Source organism: Melitaea cinxia, chromosome 4, assembly GCF_905220565.1.
Source record: "Melitaea cinxia chromosome 4, ilMelCinx1.1, whole genome shotgun sequence".
Classification (NCBI taxonomy): domain Eukaryota; kingdom Metazoa; phylum Arthropoda; class Insecta; order Lepidoptera; family Nymphalidae; genus Melitaea; species Melitaea cinxia.
The window spans coordinates 8,226,757-8,253,387 of NC_059397.1; the positions used below are offsets into that span (position 1 = coordinate 8,226,757).

Consider the following 26,631-nt stretch of genomic DNA (forward strand, 5'->3'; position numbering starts at 1 on the left):
TCAATTTTAAAGAATGCTTTTGCTAAATTGTAGATAAGTTTTTTTTTTTTTTTGATAAAGAAAATATAATCCAACCCCCAAATGTAATCTTTAAACAATGTTCGTACTATTCGAAACAGTGACTAATATAACCTTGTGACGTATGATCAGAAGAAAAGAAACGCCTACATTGGCCTACAAGGTGCTCCGCCCACTGTAAAAACTTAAGACGAAAAGTTAAAAAAACCTTGATTAACGAAATACAAATAACTGTGAATGTTAAACTACAAGGAGACAACTATGCTTAGAGTAAATAAAATTAATACATCATAATTAACGTGTATCGTTTAAAACTTATATAGCATTTAAAATAAACAAAGGGGTCGAACACTTGCTACTCGACATTGTTAACCATAACGAATTAATAAGACATTAAGTTTCCTTAACGAGGCATGGTCAATAGTTCGGTGATTCAATCGGTTTTGAATGCAGTATAGTAACGTAGAGCAATATGAGAGGTAATTGAGTTCGTCGGTAGCGCAGGATCAGCAAGTCTCGCCTCCCACTCGCCTGCGCGCGCGCACCGCCTCACTCTGACATCGAGCTCGAGTGGCACGGTTGCGCAGAAGCTATGTTAACCAATAACAGGCAAAGTCAGTGAACAAGTGCTAGTGACTGTGGAAATATTCGCTGGTGTCATTGTTTTCTGGTTATTCAGGTGGGTTTTAAATTCTATATCAACTATGGTTCGATGAAACGTATAAGGGCTGTTTGTTATTTCGATGTGAGGTAGAAGTTGATCGCAGTTTCATTTGCGGACATGTTTTTCTCGAGGTCAAATGTAAATATAGTAAAGCTTTGATAATAGAAATTTGGATTTTGATTACATTTATCAACTTCATAAAATGTATAAAGCAAAATCTTGAAAAATCTAAACAAAAGAAAACAATGTAACGCAATCTTCATTTAAGTACTACTCGAATCTTGAGTCCGTACTTATGATATTTAAAAAAAATTAATAATGTACATCTTCTCTATTAACTTTACTACTCAAATAAATCATTTAGTTCTGTAAAAAATTACAATTGCTTGAAAATTGACTTTTGTATTTGAAATGCAAACGTCGCAAAACTTTCATGATTTCGTAAGAATTTCGATTGAAGGTAAAGTTTACCATATTGGGCAAAATAACCAACATATGTGGGTATAAACATTGAATTGGGATATTAACATACGTCGACTGAAGCCCTCGAACAAGGTCGACGAGGTGACGTCATTGTATTTATGATGATGCAGGACATACGGGTCGGCGACTAGATCTGTCAGCGGGACAAGTTGTGGCAATTGACAAAGTGGGCTAAGTTGAACACATGAGTGCTATATTAAATGTTCAACGGCATATCCGGCGTTAGTTTGCAATAAAACATTGCACATTTTACATCAAGTCCGAGACATACTGTTATTAAACTGGTTAATCTTAGCCTGGGTACTCCAGAGTCTAGACGATTGTTTTTCATCGAGGGAATAGGATGGCACTGCGGTTATAACTAATACTTATTGCTATACGTACATGTTTGTGGCTTTAGTATCGTGGCTTAGTAATAATTTTAAATCTCAACAGAGTATTCAAGTCTGTTATTTTAATGATTATTTTAAGCTCAAACAATACAAAATGTAATATTCTTTCGTTTTATCAATTGCTGAATACTTCAGTATCGTGGCTTAGTAATAATTTTAAATTTCAACAGAATATTCAAGTCTGTTATTTTAATGATTATTTTAAGCTCAAACAATGCAAAACGTAATATTCTTTCGTTTTATCAATTGCTGAATATACCTACGCGTGTAATTAATAGAACATATAAAAGCCTCTGCGTTATATTTTCCGAAAACGTTTGGTTTTACATGTATAACATTTTATTACACTGCTATATGCTTTACCATTTAAAAATATTTATAGAAACAGTTTATTTTTCTTATTAAATATTGTATCTAATTTTTTTTTTCTCGGTAACAAAACATGTGGTGGTCGTTTATATTTCAATATTATAATGACCTTTAAAAAAAGATAAAAGTTATAACTAAATACTGGTTGGTACAATTTTCAGTAATCCTACTTTTTGTTCTGAAGGTTGTTTGTTCGTGTCCGACCCCGTGTTTGTGTGTAATGTATATTTTTAAACACATGTATTATTTGTGATAGGTATATATATTTAATACGAATTTAATATAAATATATTAACTTAGCCCGTTGTTATAGCATGTAATCATAATCAAAACTACAATTGTTAAGACCGAATTTAATATAACAGGCGCAAGACAGTAAACTCTAAATAAAAGACGGCGTAATTAATTAATCCGTTATTGTGCTTAAGATTAAAGTCATTAGCGTAACGAGACTTACGTTTCGTTATTTTGTTATATTAATGTTATGATCTATCAGCAAAATATTCTGCTATATGATTTCAGTGCATACAAGTAATCCTATCTGTTAGTTTATTCATTTATTGCATTGGTCATATGTATGAGCAAATGTAATTGTGTACGTGATATCATATTACAATAGAAAGCTGGCAATAAAACTAAATTAATCGCCTTTATGAAAATTTGTTTGGCATTTGTCAATGACCTTAAGCCCTAAAGGTGCGGAATTCTAATGACAGGTGTTTTACTTTCAAAATCAAAGCAATCTTATTCGGACGTCAATTTTTGCTATAGGTTACTTGTTTCCCACGACTGTCGTGTGATCTAACCAGCATGTCTGTGCAGTTTAATTTGTAAATTATGATCGTAACGTGATTAGGTATTCAGTGTGACGAATGGTTTTACTGATACTACTGACTTACATGCGGGTCTTGTTTACTAAACATCAAAAAAAAAACATTACATTCGTTTAAATATGTGTTTATATTTCGTATCTATATATTAAGCAATGATATAAAATGTGTAATTATTTTTTTATTCTTTTATAGAACTTTAATTCAATAGTATTTAATTTTTTCTGTCTGTAGGACACATGCCACCTTAATAAATAATAATGCAACGATGACTACATTTCGCCCACACCGACCACAATACCAAATAGGGTTTAGGAGAATAACGCATAATACACTCTCATTTGCCACATGAATACATTATTGACTTCCGTTACAGAAATCAATAAACGGTTACTAGCACAACAAAGCCGAATTTGGCGACAAAGCTGTTATCACCTCACTAGTCACAAGCCCTAATAGGCTATTCCAAACACTACCATCATATGTATTTGGTTGTGTTAATTATATGTAAAAATTGTACCACAAATAAAAATTCATGAATAATAAAGACGAAATATTTATAGTAACATCAAATGTAACTTTTTCTCTTTTTATGAATAAGATGAGAGTAATAAAACTCATTACATCCGATCCGTAAAGCGATATTATAAGTACGAAAACAATATAAAACTAAAACATACGAAGCGAGCAAATTCGTCGGGGGCCCGTCGTGCGTAACGACAGATGGAAAGTGTTTAGCGCTGGTAGGTATGAGTGTAGCTGTGATCTCTGTAAAAACTGTTCATCAGAAAAACGAGTGACTGCGCGTCTGCATCGCTCCAGCGATTCAAAATAGAAACTCAAAACAGCATTTCATCCGAACTTCGGAGTATCGTTAATGATCATTTTACATCATTTTTATGAGCTATAAGATACGGGAACTTAACAGACCAATATAATGTTGTACCTACTTGAATCGTAATTGCTGGTATCGAATTGAAGGGTAAACATGCATAATGTTTACTCGTAGCGTGAAGTGATTCAGATGGGAAAATATTGATATTTTTGTACCAACACCGTTCAGTTCCTTATGACCATAAATTTTATAGTAGGTACCTACTCGTAGTGTCAAGTGAAACTAAACAGAGGAATTAATTTTGTAACTAAGTTCTAAGAAACAAAGCTATAAGTTATAACCATGCAGTAAATTTACAGTGAAAGTGTTAAAAAACCGATAAAACTTTTAGAACCGACATAATATGCAAAATGTTGACAAAAAGCACCGAACGCTCGTCTGAACGCTGTCGGTCCAAATTGAAATATCGTGTGCGGAACGGAAGGCTTTTACTGCTTAGTTGGTCAAGTGCCGGATGTGTGGCAACCATAACTAATTCCCAACAGATTTTAAACCATATATCTTTTAAAGAGATCAACATTACAAAGCCTACCGTATTTCACGAGATCCTCTTTTTGTTAGTGTTCAAGTCACGGTTATGTTATACCAAATACCCATCTTGATAGCTTACAATAGTGTATACAGATATCTTAACCTTATTTGAGTAAGTATGTCGTAGCCCGCATAATGTTGGTTTTGCACATGTTATCAGTTTATTTGTAAAGAATATTCGGAGACTCTACAACAATACTCTTCGGTATATTAAAGTAAATCACCTTTTTTATTATACAAAATCTAAATTACCTAAAATATAATGTCCGCATTAATTATAAACTGGTTATATTACGCTACACGGCTCTGTGTTTTATGAATTATTTACATATTACTAGACCGATATTTTTAATGCTTTGTAACCAAAACAGTGCCAACAGAACCTTATTACTAAGGAGTTTACTATTCGTCCGTACTTTCACGTGTTTGAAATTTTCACTGTATAAGTGTTAGAAATGGCCAGTATAGCGGAAAATAATAAAAAATTAAATAAAAAGCTATGTCACACAATTTTATTTACCATTTGGAAGTTCAATCTCTTCAAAGATTCGACACGATACGAATCCAAATGACTCGTCGGATTATTATTTTTTGCTTTTTTTTTCAATTCGACTAGCCCGTTGGCGCAGTTTGTAGTGACCCTGCTTTCTGCTCCGAGGGTTGTGGGTTCGATTCCCACTCCGAGTCTGGGTGTAATATAAATATTTATTTATATATTTATTTATATATTTATTTATATATTTATTTATATATTTATTTATATATTTATATATGTATTACTTATAAGTATGTTTATCGAAAAAAAAAACATGTAGCTGTATACCAGTCGGCTGTAACCTATAACACAAGCATTAAGTTGCTTACTTTAGGAACAGACGACCGTGTGTGTATTGTGTAAATATTTATTTATTTATTATTTAAAGATGTGCGTGATTCGACTTGCATTTCGGCGATTTTTTTACACAAATTATCTTAAAATGGCTATTTTGTAATAAGTGTAATAATGTATATACATTTAAAATAGTCCCGTCTGCCTTGTTTTTGGTAACATTTGAATAGCTTTGTGTTTATTTCTTTGCTTGATATTTCTTAATTTAATTATATTAATATTTCTTCATTAATTCATTAAAATTGAAGTATTGTAATAATCAATATAATATTAATTAGATTAATCAATTTAATACTTTAAACGAGCAATTCTTGTATAAAGATATAATCTGAACCTCGGAAACGGGTCCAACGATTTTCACGAAATTTAGTATGCAGGGGGTCTCGGAGGCGATAAATCGATCTAAGTAGGATTCATTTTTAGAAAATATCGTTTTATCCATGTTTTATACAATGAAAAACTGGTACAAAATTATTAGAATACAAAGATAAATTTCGTCACCATCTACAAGATTATCGGCTCGGAAGGTATCGGAGCTCGGGTGGGAAATCGGGAGATCCCAAAACCAGAACAACCCGATACGAATCCAAATGACTCCAGTCGGATTATTATTTTTTGCTTTTTTTTTTCAATTTCCTTATTTGTAAGAAAAACTATTATCGAGAACCCTCTTTCAACGCAACTAATTCGTATCTAAGTATATTTTTTAAAGCTTTATGTCGAAAGGATCGACAAATATTATTCATATTTCATCAGTATGTAATTTGTATTTAAATATAATTTTCAAAACACTAGATTTACCAATAAAATGTTACCAAACTAAGCTCGGTCATCCAGGTACTTTATAACGTTAACATACATTTTATTATTATATTTTAAAATATAGATAATAGTTCACAATAGTAACTATAGTTAGAATGTTTACTTACTAAATATAATTAAAAGTATAAAAACTGCAAATATTTACTTAAAATAAGACATATGAGATCACGTCCCTAATTGAACAACGGTAGAGTTATAATATAGGTAACTAAACAATATAACTATAATTACATTACCTATTAAAATTATTGTTTGACATTTAAGGCATATCTTAATAACTAAAAAAAACGGAAAAAAACGAAAAAAAACTTGGGACAAAATAATGTAATACCTATTTATTATTAGTTTTTTTTTTTTTTTTTTTTTTAATATTCAAGGTACAACGGACGACTTTTTCTATTACACAATTTTGTCAATAAGTCTCACGTATGGAACGAAAAAAAGCGTAAACAAAACGAGCTTGTACTTAAAAATATGTGACAACAACGGATGTCGGTAATGATAATTGTCCGGTCAATCACGATATAACTCAGTAAGTGTACGGACATTGCTCAATATTTTATTATAAATAATAATAAATTTAGAACACCTGCTTTTAATTTTAAAGAAATTAAAAATACTCATTAAAATACCTAAGTAACGTGCATTTACAATAAAACTAAATACTTATAAATTAAAAATAAACAAATAACTAACGCTAAAATAAGAATATCCGTGTTTTATCCCATGAATCAAACATATTTAAACAAACAAAGCGCAAAGGCGATTGTATTTGCTGACAGATTAACGGTACAACGCTGAGAATGTGTGCAAAGATATGGAATTAAGCTAAATAGAAAACAAAAAAAAATTTAAACGATACATTTAGTGGTAGATACAATAATAACTCCAGTTTGAAATAAAAATAAATAACGCTTTACACTTATTGTCTTTAGTAGGATGTGAACCCCAATTCGGGGGGACCCCCGTGTGGACACAAACACATACCACAAAACATCACGACCACGACAAACATCTGTATAGCTTATACATTTATCTAATGAGGGGTTCGAACTCACGACCGCTTACGCAACAGTCAGTCGTTGTTACCACTGAGCTAAGTAAAAACTTTTATTTAATTGTTCTTAACCATATCATATTGAAAAGTTTATCTCATGTACTTACATAAAACCACATTTTCGTAGTTAGCTAAATGAAATAAATGAAGCAAAGTGTTAGTAGTTATTACTAACGGCCACTGATGATGTCATTAATGTCTTCGATAATTCTTACTTATTAGTAATTTATAGGAGTAATATTGAGATCTCTTCAAGAGAAAAAAAGAATATTTAAGAAAATTAAATAAATACGTACGTACGTATTACGTACGCTTCCTAAAATGTGAGACCTAGAAATAAAAAACAAGCTTTATGTTTCCAAACCCTGAATATTGATTATGTAAATTGATATACCTACTTACTCTTAATATGCACAATTGTATGAAGCGATACAGTATATAAATGAAGTTATGTAAAAAAGTGAAAGAAATGTTCCATGATCTTCATTAAATAGATGGGGAAGAATATATACACTTATAAGCCACTGGGCCCACCTTTAGCTTAATTCAATAGCAATTTAAGTTACCGCACGAAAATATCATGGGTCACTAAGAATATAATTGTAACTAAGTATGTTGTAATTTAAAAGTACTTATTGCTTATTTACAATGAGCGTACACAAAGACACAAACTATTGTTGTTATAATTTTTTTGAATTTTGATATTTCATCTTCTTCATACTTTTATTATTAAGTAGCTAAAAATAATATGTGAAAGTTAAGCTATTTATGATTTTCTTGCGTAAATTAATTATGAAACATTTCGCGTATTTTAGTAAAGAATATCAAATCTAAGTCTCATGCAAATAAGGGTTTACAAATACATAAATCTCTAAAATAATTCCACAATCAGTTTTATTTCAACGCAGGTGATGTCTTTCAACAGGTCTACGATCGATACAGGGGAACAATCTGACAAAAGCGAACACATTGTTGTTTTCGTGAACATATTGTGTAGCATCTCCCTACTAACGTTTCAATCACTGAGCATCACATTATGTAAATACAATTCCTCTTTGAACAATATCCCGAAACACATGAAACAAATTTTAATTGAACAGAAGCAAATGAACTTTCGACATAAGTCATACGTTATAACAATAAATTATTATTATTGTTTTTTATCTTTTATCTTAATTTAACTTATTTTAAAGTGACTTGATAAAGAATGAAAATTTTCATCTAAGAGTATTATTTTCCCTTTGGAATAATATGACATCACTGTGTCTTTTGTGGGGTTACCTGTTGTCAAATATCAGAAAAAGTAGAGAAATGTGATTTGAAGATGTCGTTGACGGCTATTGTTTTAAATACCTACTTTCTAATATCTACGGACAATGGAACGTTTACTTCGTAGCCATAAAAACCAAAATTTGTCGTAATAAAATTTATAATACAATGTAATAACAATATACCTACTACTAATTAATTTGAACCAATTATGTCATTGTGTTTCAAGGCGAGAATTAGTAACTTGGTCATAGTGTACTAACAAACGAGGCTAAAACAAATATTTTTGCTTAATACACCAAAAGCCAAATAACAAATGATACTGCCATCATCGGTCTTTATAGGATTTTTTTTATAGGAATAATAATCTTTTGAGAATAGTTCTCCTTATTCTCCTCGATTTTATGTGTAATAGGTATATATATATATAAAGTCGGAAAATTAATTATTAGGAAACGTTAAAAAATACCAAATTTAATAAACCTTTAAAAATGTATAGGTTTGTTTCACATGAACGCGAGAAATAAAATTTATTTTCGCAATTAAGTCGCAAGCAAACTTCATGGTGAGAGCAAATGGGAGCAATTACTTGATAGTAAGCGGACGGCGCGTGCTATACGAGAATAGCATTAATTTTATGGCATCGCGAGAAATTCAGAATAATTGCACCTTCATTACGCTCTTCGACCCATATTAAAGAAGCTCATTATAGAACGTGATGAAATCGACTTTTTAATTTAATTTTCATCAACTTAACTCTCTAATTATAAACACTTCTCTCCGATATTTCTTTGTGTAGCTATAATAATTTTATATTTTTATACGTTTTTTTTTTGGATTTGGAACATCAAATTAGTGAAAACATAAAAATAAAATTAATTTGCTTGTCACATAATAATTTAAAACAATGTATGTAAACAATTTATTTATATCAAAATTCATTAAAACTTCGTTCCAATGATTTTATAAAATACTAATAATTTCGAAATATCAAACAACTAAATGACAGACTTTAAAAAATATTATTAGATCATTTAGAAAATCAAAAACTGCTTAAGCATACTTGTATATTTTCTCATTGAATTATCTAAGCTTTCATTACTAAGTAAACTGTGAGCGTAAACCTGTATCTTGTTATTTCAAAGATTAACACGTAGCCAACAGCTCCCTTATACGGATCATCTTACATTCACACGAATGTTTGTACTGTGGTTTAGCATTTTTAATCAAATTGACAACGATATGCACATATTTATCCTTGGTACTTTAAGGAACTACTGCAAAGCTATTAACAATATTTTAACATGTGCCCAATTGATAACAACTGAAAGTAATTGTTTAATAGTAGTAATTAGAGGTTTCAATTAAATAATAAGAGTACCTAATTGATTTATTTTATAAGAAAATCGGTTGACCTAAATAAGTGACAAAGTCTTCTTGTTTTACAGATGCCAGTGTGTTATGAGACATGACGCGGGACAGTTACGAGATGGACAGCAACCGCCTGTCGCGAGGCGGTTCGCTCTTCGGAAGTGACCCTCAAGTACAACTCAGAACGGCCCTTCGCAATAACGACTTTGCGACTTTTAAGAAACTCGTCAGCTATGGAGCAGTTGATCTAGAACACGTTTATCAATACCCTGACTATAAAACTTGTCTTGAAATAGCCGTGTCGGAACCTAATAGAGTTGAATTTGTGAAACTTTTATTACAACACGAAGTACAGGTAAACAAAATTAACGAGACTCACGCTGCAGCTCCAATACATTTTGCAGTAGAAAACAGTAATGTTGAAGCATTGGCAGCTCTTTTAGAAGACGACAGAATAGATGTAAACTTAAAATGTAAGGGAAACACTGCATTGCTTATGGCGATCAAGAAAATACAAGATATAGATGAAGAGCGTGAACGTGAATTAGATCTTTTTGAAGACATAGTAGAAAGGCTTCTTAAAGCTGGCTGTAACGCTAATGCCCCTGATTTAAGAGGTATTACACCTGTATATTCAGCTGCAAAACAAGGCCTTGAAAGAATCGTCACATACATTTTAGATTATTCTAAAGATCCAATTGATTTGGATTCTTATAAAGACATTAGAGGTAGATCGGCTAGATATTATTTGCAAGAAGCTTTTCCTCACCTACTTGCTAAATTCGATTCAATGTCAGAGAGTGAAGATATAATTGATGAAGATAAATTATTTTCTTATCTAAGCAGACACGAAGAGGATAACTTCATTCGAGACTTTACGAAACTTGTTAAAAGAAATGAACATCGACCCATGCTAGCTGCTAACAATGGTTCAAATACAATGCTGCAAATAGCAGTCGATAAAGGCTTTGAAAAAGTCGTGTTAGTATTGCTTAATTCTGGAGCAGATCCCAATGCCACATGCTCTGCCAATAGTAATCGTCCAATAGCTTTGGCATGTCACAATGGGTATTACAAAATACTTAAAATGTTTATCGACAATGAATCTACTTTATTCGACTGTGTTAACACCGAGTCTCTTATTCAAATAACAGTAAAAGGCATGCGATCTGCTGTTAACAGTCCAAAAGTAGATTTTAAAGGTTGTTTAGATTTATTATTAACCCACCCTAAAATGAATATAAACATAAATCACCAAGATATAAAAGATAATACGGCATTACATTATGCTGCTAGAAATGGGGACAGCGATACTGTGTTGGAATTACTTAGAAAGGGGGCCTGTGTCGGCTTACATAACAAGTTCAATGAGCCACCTTTAGCAGATATAAATGTTAAAACTCTTGAGACATACTTAGATGAATGTATTACGACGAATAGCGAACGACCCAGCGACGACGATTACGAGATCCACATAAAATATAGTTTCCTCGTATATCCCAATAATTCTTTAGAAAACGAATTATGTAAGGTACCTCTAATGGATAACTCAAACAATAACAATAGCAATCCTAAAGAATATGACGCTATACTAGCTCCAGAAACAGAAGCACTATTGTACATGACTAGAAATGAGGAGCTACGTCCTCTTCTTAAACATCCAGTAATTACTAGTTTTCTTTATTTAAAATGGCAACGAATAAGTAGTCTTTTCTACGCAAACATAACATTTTATTCCCTCTTATGGTTATGTTTAGTTTTATATATTATATTGGGATATGGAGTTGAAAAACAACAAGCTAACTCTATTGAAGCGTTAAACGTTGTGACACATGTCGGAGCTATTATTGGTTTAATTCTATTAATTATAAGAGAATTATTTCAATTCTTGGTTTCACCAACGAGGTATTTACAGAGTATTGAAAATTGGATGGAGATCGCTTTAATTTTCGTAACAGGTTGGATTGTTTGTTATGATTCAACACAAGAACCCACAAAACAACAGTTGTCTGCAGTTGCTATTCTATTATCATCAGCCGAGCTTGTTTTACTTATTGGCCAATTTCCCACTTTATCTACATATATAGAAATGTTACGGACGGTTTCATGGAATTTCTTCAAATTTTTACTATGGTATTGCATTTTAATTATTGCTTTCGCTCTGACTTTCTACACATTGTTCAGAAAAGAAGAAGTAAATGACGATCAGATACCACCAAATCCTAACAAAACTGGTCAGGAAGAAGAAGAAGAAGAGGACTTTTTTGAGGATCCAGGACGATCTTTATTTAAAACGATAGTCATGTTGACGGGTGAATTTGACGCTGGATCCATTAAATTTAGTACATTCCCAGTTACGAGTCACATCATTTTTATTGTATTTGTTTTTATGGTACCTATTGTACTATTTAATTTACTAAATGGCTTGGCGGTAAGCGACACTCAGGAGATAAGGGCAGATGCCGAATTAGTCGGACATATTTCTCGAATCAAACTAATATCTTATTTCGAAAGTGTACTTATCGGTAAAATGTATACAAAACCACTGAAATGGTGGTCATGGTTACCACGATATATACAAGATTTAAACTTAATTAAGCCACAAATGCTTTGCATAAAGCCGTTCGCAAGGAAGATTAGCTTATTTCCTTTCTTTTTGCCAAAATATCGAATCATTGTAAAACCCAATCAAGATAATAGAATAGAAATTCCTCACCCGGAGTCCATTGGCAAGTTTGGAGATGATTATGAAGACATCGAAAGCGGCAAATGTTGTTTCGAACGGTGTCAAGCTTACCGGTTGGACAGAAAAATTGTCAAAAATGCTAAGATTGTTATAAATAAGAAAAACTATATATCGGAATTCGACGAAATTAAAAATAAACTTTCTAAATATGAAGCGAAAATTACGAGTCTTGAAAATACATTAAAAAAAGTACTTCAGAAATTAGAATGAAGTATATATTCGTATTATGTTACTTCTTATATTCCATTAATTTTACTTTAACTTTTTAATTTTCATTTTTATTTAAACAAAATGTATATCTGTTTCAATTTTAAATGTTTATAGGTTAAAATATTTATTAATCTTATAAAATTTTGTAATACTTATAAAATATACATCTAAAATAATTTACGTAGAATTTTATTTTAACTATTAAAATACTTTATAAAACATTAGATATCTTTCAAATCACAAAACGTGTCGCATAAACTCATATAAGTTTTTATTCCACCTGCGCCATCGACACGAGTTTGAAGTTTACTAATGATTACGTAGCTTTATAAAAAACTAGTAACTAACATTAGATTTTAAACTAAGATTATTAATTAATGTTTATACGAAGGGTCTTGATAAAAACTAACAATACGTTAAAATAATGTTAATTGTATTTGTTAGCTCTTTATAATATTCACCTGAGGTAGGGCATAGCAGGAATTTCCTGCCTAAAATATGGAGCAGCCCGACTGGGGACCTCGACCTTACAGAAAGATCACAGCTAAATAATACTGCTCTCAAGCAGTATTGTGTTCCTGTGGTGAGTAAGGTGACCAGCAGGCTTACTCTTGAAACTCGATCCTATTTGAAATTTAGGATTGGGATCGAGAACTTGTCAATCAGTACTCTTGAACACTACACTAGCGCACGATTTGACTCAATTACAGTGAAATTTTATGTAACTAATAGAAATTGGGATTTCTCGATCATATACATTTTTTGCACTCTTGACAATATTTTGACGTTGACTATCGACTTGGAAATCGTGTTTGGGATCGAATTTACTCGTTTCAATAAAGTTAACTTTTTAGTGTTCGATTGTGTATCTTAAAGTGTTTTTTATTATGATAATGGCGCGACTGGCGCTTATTTATATTATCAACAATATCACAATCACAGTATTTATTAAAATAAAACTAATTACGTAATAATTAGCCTTTTATCCTCTTTTAACCTAAGGTAGCAATTTTTAAATATAAATCACAGTATTTATATCTCTAATATTTAAATATAAATCACATTATTTATTTTTCTAATATTTAAATAAAAATCACAGTATTTAAGTCTCTAATATCTTTTGTTTTAACTATATTAATAAACTTTTGTATTCACTAATTTAAGCTTAACACTGGTAAAATTGCAGAAATTATTACAGAAGTAAATAAAGAAAGAAGATAAGTTAATTATAAATATAAATTAAGAAAATACGTAATTGAGATAATTTGAAATTTAGAAGTCTCAAAATTGCGTCAGCCATGAGCTTCTTTTTAACAACAACACACATTACGCAGAATGTATAATATATCTTCCGCTTTTATGCTTAAAAAAATCAGTTTTAGGTTTAATTTAAGGAATTACAATATAAAAGATAATAATTAATTATTGGAGACACATTATAATTTAAAAAACATAAAATTTCATTAATTAAATTTTATTTTCTTATTATTTTTTATTATAATGGCTGCACCAGAAACCGATCGTCAATTCGATTTCAATTTCAATTCAATTGAAAGCTCGATTTAGTCAAGAGTACCAAAATATTACAGATTGGAACTGGAACTGTATTGAATTCGTGTTTTTGTGAGATTGGGATTAAAGTCAAGAGTAAGCCTACAGAGCTCCTGGGGGATTGGGGATTGGGTCGGCAACGCGCTTGCGATGCTTCTGGTGTTGCAGGCGTCTATAAGCTACGGTAATCTCATACCATTAGGTGAGCCGTACGCTTGTTTGCCGAACTAGTGATATAAAAAATATATATTATATTATATTATACGGGCATATTTTAATGAGAAGGGGGAATGTAAGAATGGGCAAGCTATGACAGTTGCAAGTAAGTAGTTTTCTGTCTTATCAAGAATAAAATTTCAGAAATGATTTATTTTATAAAATCCTTACTATATCTTATTAAACAATTTATACAAATTATGTATTACAAGACATATATATGAAGATTTATTTATTAAAGAAATCATTAAATACAAAAAAATAAATATAAATATATGGAACTAGTGCTTTTTTATTTTTTTATTTAAAGAGCTACATACTAAAACTATACCAACACAGACAAGCAAACGCGATTTTAATTGATTATTTTATGTTTTATGTACTGTGTGTGATATGTTTAATTTGTATTGAAAAGATTAGTTATAATTAGTTATAATTTGTAATCTGTAATCTTATCTAATACTATTAGGCGAGCAATTCTTCTATCTGAATCTCGGAAACGGCTCCAACGATTTTCACGAAATTTAGTATTTAGTAGGGGATTCGATCAGGATCGACCGAAAAGAACATGGTTCAAATCCTTATATTCCATAGATTATTATTTTTTCTTTTTTTTTTCTAATTGCACTTTTTTTATTTAAATAGCCAGTTCCTATTTTTTATTATTATATCGGTAAAATCGAAAAATATTATTCATATTTTATCAATATGTAATTCGTATTTAAATATGATTTCCAATACACATGATTTACTAAAAATACCGAGCTAAGTTCGGTCACCCAGGTACTAAAATTATTATAATAACAATCTACCAACACATAATTGTGTTTGCTCGCAAACTAAAAAAAACCGACTTCAATTACATCGACGAGTAATAAACGTAGATCGACGAAAACATAGTCAAGTAACTACGCGGTATGAAAGATTACTCAAAAAGTAGTTATCAGATCTCAATAAAATTGATATGTGACCACATGATAAACATCAGCTTTCGATTAAATTAAAAATTATTAAAATCGGTACACCCGGTTAAAAGTTATTGCGGATTTTCAAGAGTTTCCCTCGATTTCTCTGGGATCCCATCATCAGATCCTGGTTTCCTTATCATGGTACTAAACTAGGGATATCTACTTTCCAACAAAAAAAGAATTATCAAAATCGGTACATCCAGTAGAAAGTTACGCGGTATAATACAACGTAGGTCGACGAACGTAGGTAAACAGATCTCGATGAATTTTAAATGTAACCACATGATAAATATCAGCTTTCGATTGAATTAAAAGTCATCAAAATCGGTATACCCAGTAAAAAGTTATGCGGTATAATGCAACGTAGGTCGACGAAAAAATTGTCAAGTAAAAACGCATTATTAGATATAACTCGAAACATAGTTGTTAGATCTCAAATAAATTTAAAAGGGACCTTTCCATCAAAAAAAAATTTGTCGAAATCGGTCCACACGGTCAAAAGTTCTGATGTAACATACATAAAAAAAAATAATAATAAATACAGTCGAATTGAGAACCTCCTCCTTTTTGGAAGTCGGTTAAAAATGAGATGAATGTCTGTAAGATAGATCTCACTTATTGTTTATTTATATTTATTACTCTTACTATTAATCTTGATATGGCGTAAAAAAGACTTGAAACAATGTTATGAATGTAATGTTTCTTTAAATTAATGTAACCGAACGTTAGTAAGAATTTATAGTTTACGATAACTAGTACGAAACATAAAAGCAGTCAGCATGAAATGCGCACTGACCTTGTCAAGACTATGTATGAGCTGGCACATGGACGGCTCGATGACCTCGGCGTACATGTAGCACTGCAGGTGCAGCACGCAGCTGAACGGATCCTAAAGGGCGCACTGACCTTGTCGAGGCTCTGTATGAGCTGGCACCAGGACGGCTCGATGACCTCGACGCACATGTAGTACTGCAGGTGCAGCACGCAGCTGAACGGATCCTAAAGGGCGCACTGACCTTGTCGAGGCTCTGTATGAGCTGGCACCAGGACGGCTCGATGACCTCGACGCACATGTAGTACTGCAGGTGCTGCACGCAGCTGAACAGATCCCGAAGGGCGCACTGACCTTGTCGAGGCTCTGTATGAGCTGGCACCAGGACGGCTCGATGACCTCGACGCACATGTAGTACTGAAGGTGCTGCACGCAGCTGAACGGATCCCGAAGGGCGCACTGACCTTGTCGAGGCTCTGTATGAGCTGGCACCAGGACGGCTCGATGACCTCGACGCACATGTAGTACTGCAGGTGCTGCACGCAGCTGAACGGATCCCGAAGGGCGCACTGACCTTGTCGAGGCTCTGTATGAGCTGGCACCAGGACGGCTCGATGACCTCGACGCACATGTAGTACTGCAGGTGCAACACGCAGCTGAACGGATCCTAAAGGGCGCACTGACCTTGTCGAGGCTCTGTATGAGCTGGCACCAGGACGGCTCGATGACCTCGACGCACATGTAGTACTGCAGGTGCTGCACGCAGCTGAACGGATCCCGAAGGGCGCACTGACCTTGTCGAGGCTCTGTATGAGCTGGCACCAGGACGGCTCGATGACCTCGACGCACATGTAGTACTGCAGGTGCAGCACGCAGCTGAACGGATCCTAAAGGGCGCACTGACCTTGTCGAGGCTCTGTATGAGCTGGCACCAGGACGGCTCGATGACCTCGACGCACATGTAGTACTGCAGGTGCAGCACGCAGCTGAACGGATCCTAAAGGGCGCACTGACCTTGTCGAGGCTCTGTATGAGCTGGCACCAGGACGGCTCGATGACCTCGACGCACATGTAGTACTGCAGGTGCTGCACGCAGCTCAGCATACGCTGGCGCAGCGCGAACGCGTCCGCGTACAGCCGCGCCTCCGAGAATCGTTTCACCACCTTGTTGTACAGCCACACCCTGCGCCCAGAATGTTACATAGCGTGAACTATTCTTGGACAAACATACACTGGATTTCTTACTTATTATAAATCTTGATTAAAAATACAAATAACAAAAAATGAGTTCAAAAAATTGGAACGTCCCATGCAGTCCCTAATTTATTGACATTAATCCCTAAAGAAAGACATTTAAGCGCAATGGTCGCAGTATTGGTTTGTGGCTGTTACGCTGCAGGTTCAATCCCCACACATGACAAACATTTGTATTGGCCATACAGTTTGTTCCATGTTTGCCGTGGTCTGGGTGTTTGTGCAGTCCTTGTGGGTCTCCCCACCAAGCCGCGGAGAGCACATTAAGCTGTCGGTTCCGGTTGTTATCGTATACACCTGATAACGATCGTTTCTCATAGTAGGGACTATATCCGCCAACCGGCATTGGACCAGGGTGGTGTATTAAGTTCTAATCCTTTTCCTACATGAGTAAAGAGGCCTATTTCCAGCAGTGAGATATTACAGACTGAAGCTTTAGCATTTAACCCCTAAGGATAAAAATCACCCTGTTAATGGTCTATATGGCCTATTCCCAGCAGTGAGATATTACAGGCTGAAGTGTTAGCATTTAACCCCTAAAGATAAAAATCCACCTGTTAATGGTCTATATCAGTATATGGTCTGTATTGTTAATCAAGTTCATACACAGTATAATTATGAGGGATCAACTCACCTACAAAGTAATCTTTCCACATGTTTACAGTAGAAGAGGTGTCTGAAAATCATCTGATAGCAAGCAATAGCTTTATGATTCAATATTAACGATACTGGCCATTTAACTTCCATGCCAAATGAAAATGTTTCAATCCCAGTCAACGGTGGGCAATCTTTATTTTGTTTGTATTCTAAAACAATAAGGATTATAAAATTATAACTATTTTCCAAGTAAAACCAAAATGATAAACCACTTATTCTTGAACTGCATAAAAAATAGTCATTTTATTCAAGTAACCTTTTTCCTCCTCAGTTTCAATTGACAATATCTTAAACATTTGGAATTGTAGGTCATAAGGAAGCAATTCAACCCTCATATCTTCATTGTAGGGATCATGACTTGCTGCTGATAGCCTGAAACAAAAAAAGTTCAAATAAGTATAGATAACCAATGGCTCTCAATCTCTAGCAGTACCATGTACCATATTATCATATTGTTGAATCTGAAGTTTGTTAATTTGTTAGAACATGTAAATTTAAGGATCTATCAGATTCACTTTAAAAACTCTTTGTATGTTGAAGAGACTCTTAAGAATGAAAAAAAATATAAGAATAGATGGGAATTTCAGGCTCTATAACATCCTACTGTAATTCAAAGGATAGAAGAAGTAACAATTGACATTTTTGAATATCATATCAAAAATTGACCGCGAGCGGAGCGGTCAATTTTTGACATGATATTCAAAAATGTTTAGAATTCCTAATGTGTGGGCAACACAAAAATAAAATCGTACATATTAACAATTGACAGTCATATAATTTAATTATATATTACGTAAAAATTGTTGAAAATGTCGGAATAGGTCAAACAGCTTAGCAGTTCTTAACGAAAACACTGCCTAATCCCTAGGATATAATAGAAGAAATGGGTAGCGGAAATTTCACTTTTATAAGACTATAGAAAAGTCCACAATGATCATATCCATATTTTAATGATATTCTACTTATACCCATTCTAATTTACAAAAACGTACAGTGCATTAATTGGAAAGCTTTTAAGACAGTATGGTATACATAACATACAGTACAAATCCAAAATACCCTAACTACATTAGTCACGTATTTTACATTTTTATATTATGATAATCCTTATATCCAAAAATTTTTAAATGAATATAATGGAGTACCTTAAACATAATCCTAATAGAGATTCCAACTTTGACGGTATTATATCATCAATTTTCTTTGACAGCTCTTGTTCAGTGGCATCCATAAATTGTACAATAAAGTCTCCTTGACTCATCAAGAAATAATTCTTTACAGACTTCAGTCTACCCATCAGATCATACTCTTTTAATAATAATTCTAACAATGACTTGCTGGCAAAGGCATATGCTTTTTGAATTATAGCACCATAATTTTGTTCTCTTAACGAATATTTTATTTCTTCAGTATTTGATTTTGTTATTGCTTTACCTGAAATCAATAATTTTTTAATTAAAATTTGTTACACTTTTACTAACTACTGTATTTCTTGTGATGTGGCAAATTGGTAAGGTAAAAAATACATTAACAGACGGACTATTTTTAAAGTTATAATCCGTGTTGGACAGGTTCCTTAAATTCTGCAACTGCTGAAGTTAGCTGGTATAAAAATTAAAAAAAAATCATAAATGTCGAAAGTACTAATTACTAATATTTTTTTAAACCATACCACATTGACTAATAACATTCAAATATTTCCCAGTTCGAAGAATTATATCAGTAAACTTGTCTAGGAATTTTGGCACTCTGTCTCTTTGCACACTATATCGTTTCTCCCAGTAGTCGGCAGAATAATCCACTGGCAACTCTTCCTTATTTATTAATTCGTTATCCTCTATCATGAATTCCTGGGAAACAAGAAGTAAATTTATATTTAAACAAAAATAAGACAACTACAACTTTTTACTATAATTCTTGATGAACATAACCGTAATATATAATAAGCCGTTGGCGCAGTTCGTACTTTCTGCTCCGCCGGTTGTGGGTTCGATTCCCGCCTGAGTCTGGGTGTATTATTTCTATTAATATTTATTAAAAAAAAAATTTTGCTATATCAGCCGGCTGTTATAACACAAGCATTATATCTTAGGAAAAGACGACTGTGTGTGAATGTTATAGTATATTTATTTATTTATTTATCTATACATACTAGATCGTTCAATAAGTCCCGAGACTAACCTGGAAATGGCGCATATATTAAAAACTCTTTTGATTTTTAAAAAGTACTGGCTATCAATACAAGAATATGTGTCAAATTTTTAAAAATGGAACAAAAAAAATTATTGATTTTGAAACATTTAAGTGACGCTACGGTTGTAATTTCAACACAATGGAAAAAAAACGAGTTTCGCGTGTTGATAAAACATTGTTTTTTAATGGGAAAAAATACCGTTGAAGCACAGCAATGGCTTATAAAATGTTATGCAGGATCAGCTCCCTCTAAAGCAACCATTTGTCGGTGGTATGCCGACTTCAAACGCGGTCGCATGGACACCAATGATGGGGAACGCTCAGGTCGTCCAAATGAAGCAGTGACTCAACAAAATATTAACCAAGTCCTCAAAATCGTATTGGAAGATCGGAAGGTAAAAGTGCGAGAGATAGCCGAGATAGTGAAGATTTCAGCTGGTAGTGTTTTCACTATTTTACATAAAAATTTGGCCATGAAAAAGCTTTTTTCTAAGTGGGTGCCGCGTTTGCTTACAACTAATCAAAAGGAACAACGTATCAATGATTCAGAGCGATGTTTGGCGCTGATGAATCATAATAAAAAGGATTTTTTGCGTCGGTATGTAACAATGGATGAAACCTGGATATACTATTTCACTCCGGAATCCAATCGGCAGGCAGTGGAGTGGAGAGCGGCTGGTGAAAGCCGCCCGAAGCGTCCAAAGACTCAGAAATCGGCCGGTAAGGTTATGGCGTCTATATTTTGGAATGCGCATGGAATACTTTTCATCGACTACCTTGAAAAGGGGCAAAATATAAATAGTGACTATTACATGTGCTTATTGGAGCGATTGAAGTACGAAATTACGGATAAACGGCCTCACATGAACAAAAAGAAAGTGGTGTTTCACCAGGACAACGCGCCTTGTCACAAGTCCGTGAGAACGATGGCCAAAATTAACGAATTGGGCTTCGAATTGCTTCCTCATCCCCCTTATTCGCCAGACTTGGCCCCCAGCGATTACTGGCTGTTTGCAGACCTCAAAAAAATGCTTCAGGGTAAGAAAGACTCAAATAGTGAAGTTATCGCAGCAACGGAGGCTTATTTTGAAGCCAAAGACAAATCGTTCTACACACATGGGATAGAAAAGTTAGAAAAGCGTTGGAGGGACTGTATCGCTCTTGGAGGAGACTATGTTGATGAATAAAAATTAATTTTATAAAAAAGACCTTTTTTTAGTACTTAGTCTCGGGACTTATTGAACCACGTGTTATAATAAAATGGTAGGAAAGTCAAAACTGTACATTGAATATTTTTTTAAAAGAATACTATAATAATGGTGTGATCTACAATCGATACCGAAGCCAAAAATATAGTTTTTAGAATTTTTGTCTGTTTGTCTGTATGTATGTCCGGGATAAACTCAAAAAGTACCGCATGGATTTACTTCAAATTTGGCACGAATATTATTAAGAAGTCGGGTCAACATGTAAGCTACATATTATCATGCTATCACCTACCGCGAACGAGCAGTGAACCTTTATTTCCTCAACGCATTCTGTAACAACGTGTAATCTAACGACGCATATTTGAATGTTGTTGTTATTATGTTAATAACCATGCTATATAAGCTAGCTTGACACTATAAAAATCACGCAATATAAGTAACTAAGCCGATAAACAATTAAATGAATATAAGTAGACAAGATAATTTAAAAGCAGCGCCATCTATGAGATTTTTCTGTAGATATGAAATGTAAAGAAGAAACGGGTAAATTAATGTTATTTTAAAAGGTATAATCGTAGGTATTTTTGGTGCTGTATAGCGTTCACACACGACGACGTCGCGGGCAGCAGCTAGTTTATTATTAAAAAAAAAGAAAAACAAATATCTTGGTTACCTGGAAAGGATCAACAATAGTTCCTTTATGTATCCATTGATCTAAAATGCAAAGATACGGCCGACAAGACCGCTCAGTAAGGAATAGAGATATTTCCTGCGCCCGTGCATCGCCCATTAAAGTGTTTGTTTTCTCATGAAGTACCGTTAACACCGCCCCACCTCTTAGTTCACTCTGAAATGTCTTTCTATGTACAAAAACTAAGCTATTATTAACACTATCTAAAAGTCTTTATGCAATTTTACTAATGTATGTGAAATGATAACTATAGTCTATTTGCAGAAAATAGTGACTCATCATTGCAGAAAATAGTTACTCATCACACTCAGCTTAACCTAGCTCCTTGACGAATATTCTCTCTCAGTTGCAGTGATCAGCCAGTTTATAGTTAGTAAATTAGCATGACCTAGCCTAAAGATTTTACTTCTAACTAGTCAATTTGTATACGCCATTCTAATTTACTAAGATTATAACTGGGCGGAAGGCATGGTTAAGCTAAAAGACAGCGATGAATCAATATACGTATTTTCAAAGTAAAGAGCTGTAATCAGTAACTCTTATACAACAACATTCACGAAACACACGCCTACATTCAGTTTATGAAAGCTTTGAATATAAATTAGTAGCAATGTATAGTACAATTATATAGCATGTTAATAGTTACAGTAACAGATATGTTTTACTATATTTTAACTGTACTTTCTTACCTTTCCAATGCTAGTCACAATAGCAGCTAAAATTTGCATAGTGTGCATAGTCGGCAATACAAAATACCAGAGTTTTTGTAATGTTAAATTTGTTGACATGTGCTCAGTCTCGAGTTGGGCTATCATTGTCTGGAAAAAAAAAACAAACTGTGTAAAAGAAGATTAAGATTTATTTATAATTTTAGTTAAATTAATATAATCGTCTTATTAATATAGTCTATCTGTAATTTTGTAGCACTGTTTATAATTGTCTTTACATAATATTTTATTTCATTATTTTAATAATTAAGCCAAAAAAAAAATGGTCAGTCAATAAAGGCTTTATTTATTATTTATTTACACAAACTACAGTCTATTTTTTTACATTCTTTCTCAATCTATTTGATGATCCAAAGTAGCCTACTTTATTAAATTTGTTCGTAATATGATATTTTTTAATAATAATTTTAAAATTAATTATTTGTTTAATTTTATATTCATCACTTCAGCCTATCGCAGCAACCTCCAGAAGTTCGACCGAAAAACGGTGTGAACATTTAGTATTATTATTATTATGTATGTTTCCCATAGTCACCACGCTGGGCAGGCAGGTTGGTGACTGTGTATTTCAAAGCCAGCAGTTCGGTGGTTATGGCAGTGGAACTGTGTTATCCCTAAGTCACCTCGACACCCACGGGAAGAGAGGTGGCTATATTCTTTACTGTCATAATCACACAGCAAATAGGTACTAACGTAGGATGTATTAGGTAATAAACTAAAAACAAACTTAGCTGTGCTTTTCAACAGTTGATAAATTAACTAAAATTTACATAATATATTAAATATATTAAGAATATTTTATATTATTAATGTTTTAAAAGGTGAACCAATAAAAATTGTTTTTAACAGTAAAAAAAAGATTTTTCACATACCCCCGAGTGTTAATTAAAAGACTTTTTATACTTACATAAAAAAATGACATCATTGTTGCTTAGTTTTGTTACTATTTTAACATAAGTATCATACAAATTGCGTCAAAAATCTATCCCTAGTAAGCAAAACTAGAGATAGATACATTTTTGAAAACCGCCGTAAGTAGTTAACAGAACCATTTTTACCAATGTAGTTTGTTTATCATATAGATTGTATATTATGAAATCTAAATTAAAAAAATCTACTTACATAGTAATCCTTTAATAAAATTTCAATAGCAGCAACCAGTGCATGCAGAACTTGTCCAGACCACATATTACAGTGTTCTATAAATCTCCTTACAATGGAATAGTTTGATGCTAACGGTAACATCTGTTGTACAATTTGTTTGAGAGCATCATCCAAGTCATCAGAAATTATAAAAGTTCGAGGATCATAAGTATCTTTCACTGGTTGGTGAACAATGTAGTTACCGGAGATTCCAGAAAAAAGGTATAATAACTCATCTATGATTATATTCTCTTGGGATGAGACAGGAATACCAGCTACAAATAATAAACAGCATAACATACAAGTGCTACAGGCAACAAACTTTTACACAACAATCAAGACAAATAATATGTAAAAAATTAGTTTATTAGATGTTAGCTAGTTTATTTCTTTAAAGATACATAAAAAGTTTTATTAAACAAGTAGGTCACCAAAAAAACATACAGTTTTAATTTATTTTGTTTATGTTAAATTGAATGTTACATACAACAAGTTTAAGGGATACATATAAGCTTATGAAAATCACAAGTCACAGGAGCAAAATAATTACCAGAATTTTGATCAACCTATCAGGATACAATACTCAAGAAAGCAAATACGAAGCTTTTTTTGAAGTGAAAATTCTTTAGAATAGTTGTGATTTAACACTCAAATAAACGAAAAATGCGTCACAACTAAGAAACAAACTCATAAACGTATAGAGGAGAATGAGATAGAATATATTACTGCTCAAAATACATAAGCGACGCATTTTGCATGACGCTTATAAACTTTTTCACAAGACCAACGTCAATATGATCATTGTCGAACAAATCGCAACAACCTACCTTCCTACGACTTTTAGTTCACAAACGTTTCACTGCTGGTGTCTGCAAGTTGCAGACACACAGTTCTTTTATTCAAATAGGTCAGCAAACTAGCCTACAGCTCATCTGATGGTGAGCGAATACCGTAGCTTATAGGTGCCTACAACACCAAAGCATTGCAAGCGCATTGCCCACTCTACTCCAGACCCTTCCCAGGAGCTCTGGCCACCTTACTAACCACAGGAAAAGAAGACTGATTGAAAGCAGTATGATCTTCCATAAGGTTGAGACTCACGTTCTGTCTAGCAATACGAAAGTGCAATAAAGATACAAAACTTGAAAGTGTAAATATTTTATTTTTTTAACAATATTTAGATTATTTTGATAATTATATGTACTTACATAGAGATAAAATAATAGGCAGTGGATCTTTAGGAAAATCCCAAGACATAGCCGGATGATCCTTCTGCCAATTAGGCAAATCCAGGCTATTGTACCAGTTAGGACGCAGTTTAGATTCCTTCTCTTCAAACGACTTCATGACCAGTTTTTTACTTTCATCAACAGCTTTTAATAACTTATCTTTTATCTGTAATGAATATTATAATTATTAAAAAAAAAAATTATTCTAGATTAATGTTATATACATGCAACTAACCCTGAATATTATAAATGCAAAAGTTTGTGAGGATGGATGGATGTGTTTTACTCTTTTATGGAAATACTCTTGAAGTAATTTTGATAAAACTTGGTACTTACATAGCTGTGCTGCGTGGCTACGGCACTAAAGAATTTAGCCACCCCCTCTCTTCCCGTGGGTGTCGTAAGAGGCGACTAAGGGATAACAAGGTTCCACAACCACCTTGGAACTTAAGAAGCCGACCGATGGCGGGATAACCATCCAACTGCTGGCTTTGAAATACACAGGCCGAAGACGGGCAGCAGCGTCTTCGGTGCGACAAAGCCAGTACTGCGGTCACCAACCCGCCTGCCCAGCGTGGTGACTATGGGCAAAACACATGAGTTCACGTTATTTTTGGCGTAAACTTGTGGAGGCCTATGTCCAGCAGTGGACTGTATAGGCTGTAATGATGACATAGCTGTAGATCTAGAATAACACATAAGCTACTTATTGTCTCAACATCCCCAGAAATTACAGAAATGAAATGCTCTCAACTATACAAGTTCAATTAGACCAATTTTTTAGTGATTTTTTTATTCTTACCTGTGGTAGGTCATCTTTAGTGATCTGATGTTTATTGTCACCTAATATAGGTTTAGGAGCTACTTTTGGTTTTGATATTCGAGACTTTTTTTCATCACATACCAATTTATAAAATAGTAATATAAGATCTGGCAAGTTATCAGTGCTGAAAAAATATATAAATTCTTTTGTTAATTTTTTATTACATAATGTAAGAGGTATTTAAAGGACATTACTTCACTTAGCACATTTTTATTTATAATTTTACTGACAAACTTACTTGCGATTTTTTAATTCTTCATATTTTTTTAAAAACACTTTTGCGTTACATGCTTTAAGCGCCAATCGTTGTGCATATTCATTTACTTGTTTCAAGGAAAGGTTGCTGTTCCCATAATTGGGATCATTTTGAATGTAGTCTAATACCGTATCTGCTTCTAAATTGCATCTGGAATTGAAGTAATTGAGCGTATTAAACTGATGTAATTATTTTCAAGTATCAATGTCTGAACTGTTTAATGTTAAATACCCTAAAGAATCAAGAAGCTCTTTTATGGTGCTTTGCATTTTATCTTTTGGTATTATACAATTTTGAAACATTTATTATCAAAACTCAATATGTACTAAAATCTATGAACTTCATTTATATTTTGTTTGACAGCAGCTTTATATGACAAAATTCAGAATCCCAGTA

At 33.1% G+C, this 26,631-nt stretch overlaps 2 protein-coding genes and 1 long non-coding RNA gene across 3 annotated transcripts; 1 reads left to right on the top strand and 2 right to left on the bottom strand.

Moving 5' to 3' along the window:
- The first annotated feature begins 664 nt into the window (after positions 1 to 664).
- LOC123670108 (transient receptor potential cation channel protein painless) lies at positions 665 to 12,628 on the top strand. The gene is made up of 2 exons (XM_045603617.1): positions 665 to 697; positions 9,668 to 12,628. The coding sequence occupies exon 2, from the start codon at positions 9,688 to 9,690 to the stop codon at positions 12,544 to 12,546; it is 2,859 nt and encodes a 952-aa protein (XP_045459573.1). The 5' UTR covers positions 665 to 697; positions 9,668 to 9,687; the 3' UTR covers positions 12,547 to 12,628.
- Positions 6,897 to 13,209, bottom strand: LOC123670112. The gene is made up of 3 exons (XR_006745872.1): positions 13,144 to 13,209; positions 8,212 to 8,216; positions 6,897 to 6,908 (listed from the first exon to the last, which is right to left on the bottom strand). It is a non-coding gene; the product is annotated as an uncharacterized LOC123670112 (long non-coding RNA).
- A 3,071-nt stretch (positions 13,210 to 16,280) lies between these two features.
- On the bottom strand, positions 16,281 to 25,972 carry LOC123670305 (gamma-tubulin complex component 2-like). The gene is made up of 12 exons (XM_045603811.1): positions 25,959 to 25,972; positions 25,392 to 25,443; positions 25,136 to 25,322; positions 23,907 to 24,202; positions 22,746 to 22,874; positions 22,039 to 22,212; positions 19,637 to 19,814; positions 19,110 to 19,398; positions 18,221 to 18,336; positions 17,942 to 18,113; positions 17,068 to 17,236; positions 16,281 to 16,940 (listed from the first exon to the last, which is right to left on the bottom strand). The coding sequence occupies exons 1-12, from the start codon at positions 25,970 to 25,972 to the stop codon at positions 16,281 to 16,283; spliced, it is 2,436 nt and encodes an 811-aa protein (XP_045459767.1).
- Positions 25,973 to 26,631: the final 659 nt, after the last annotated feature.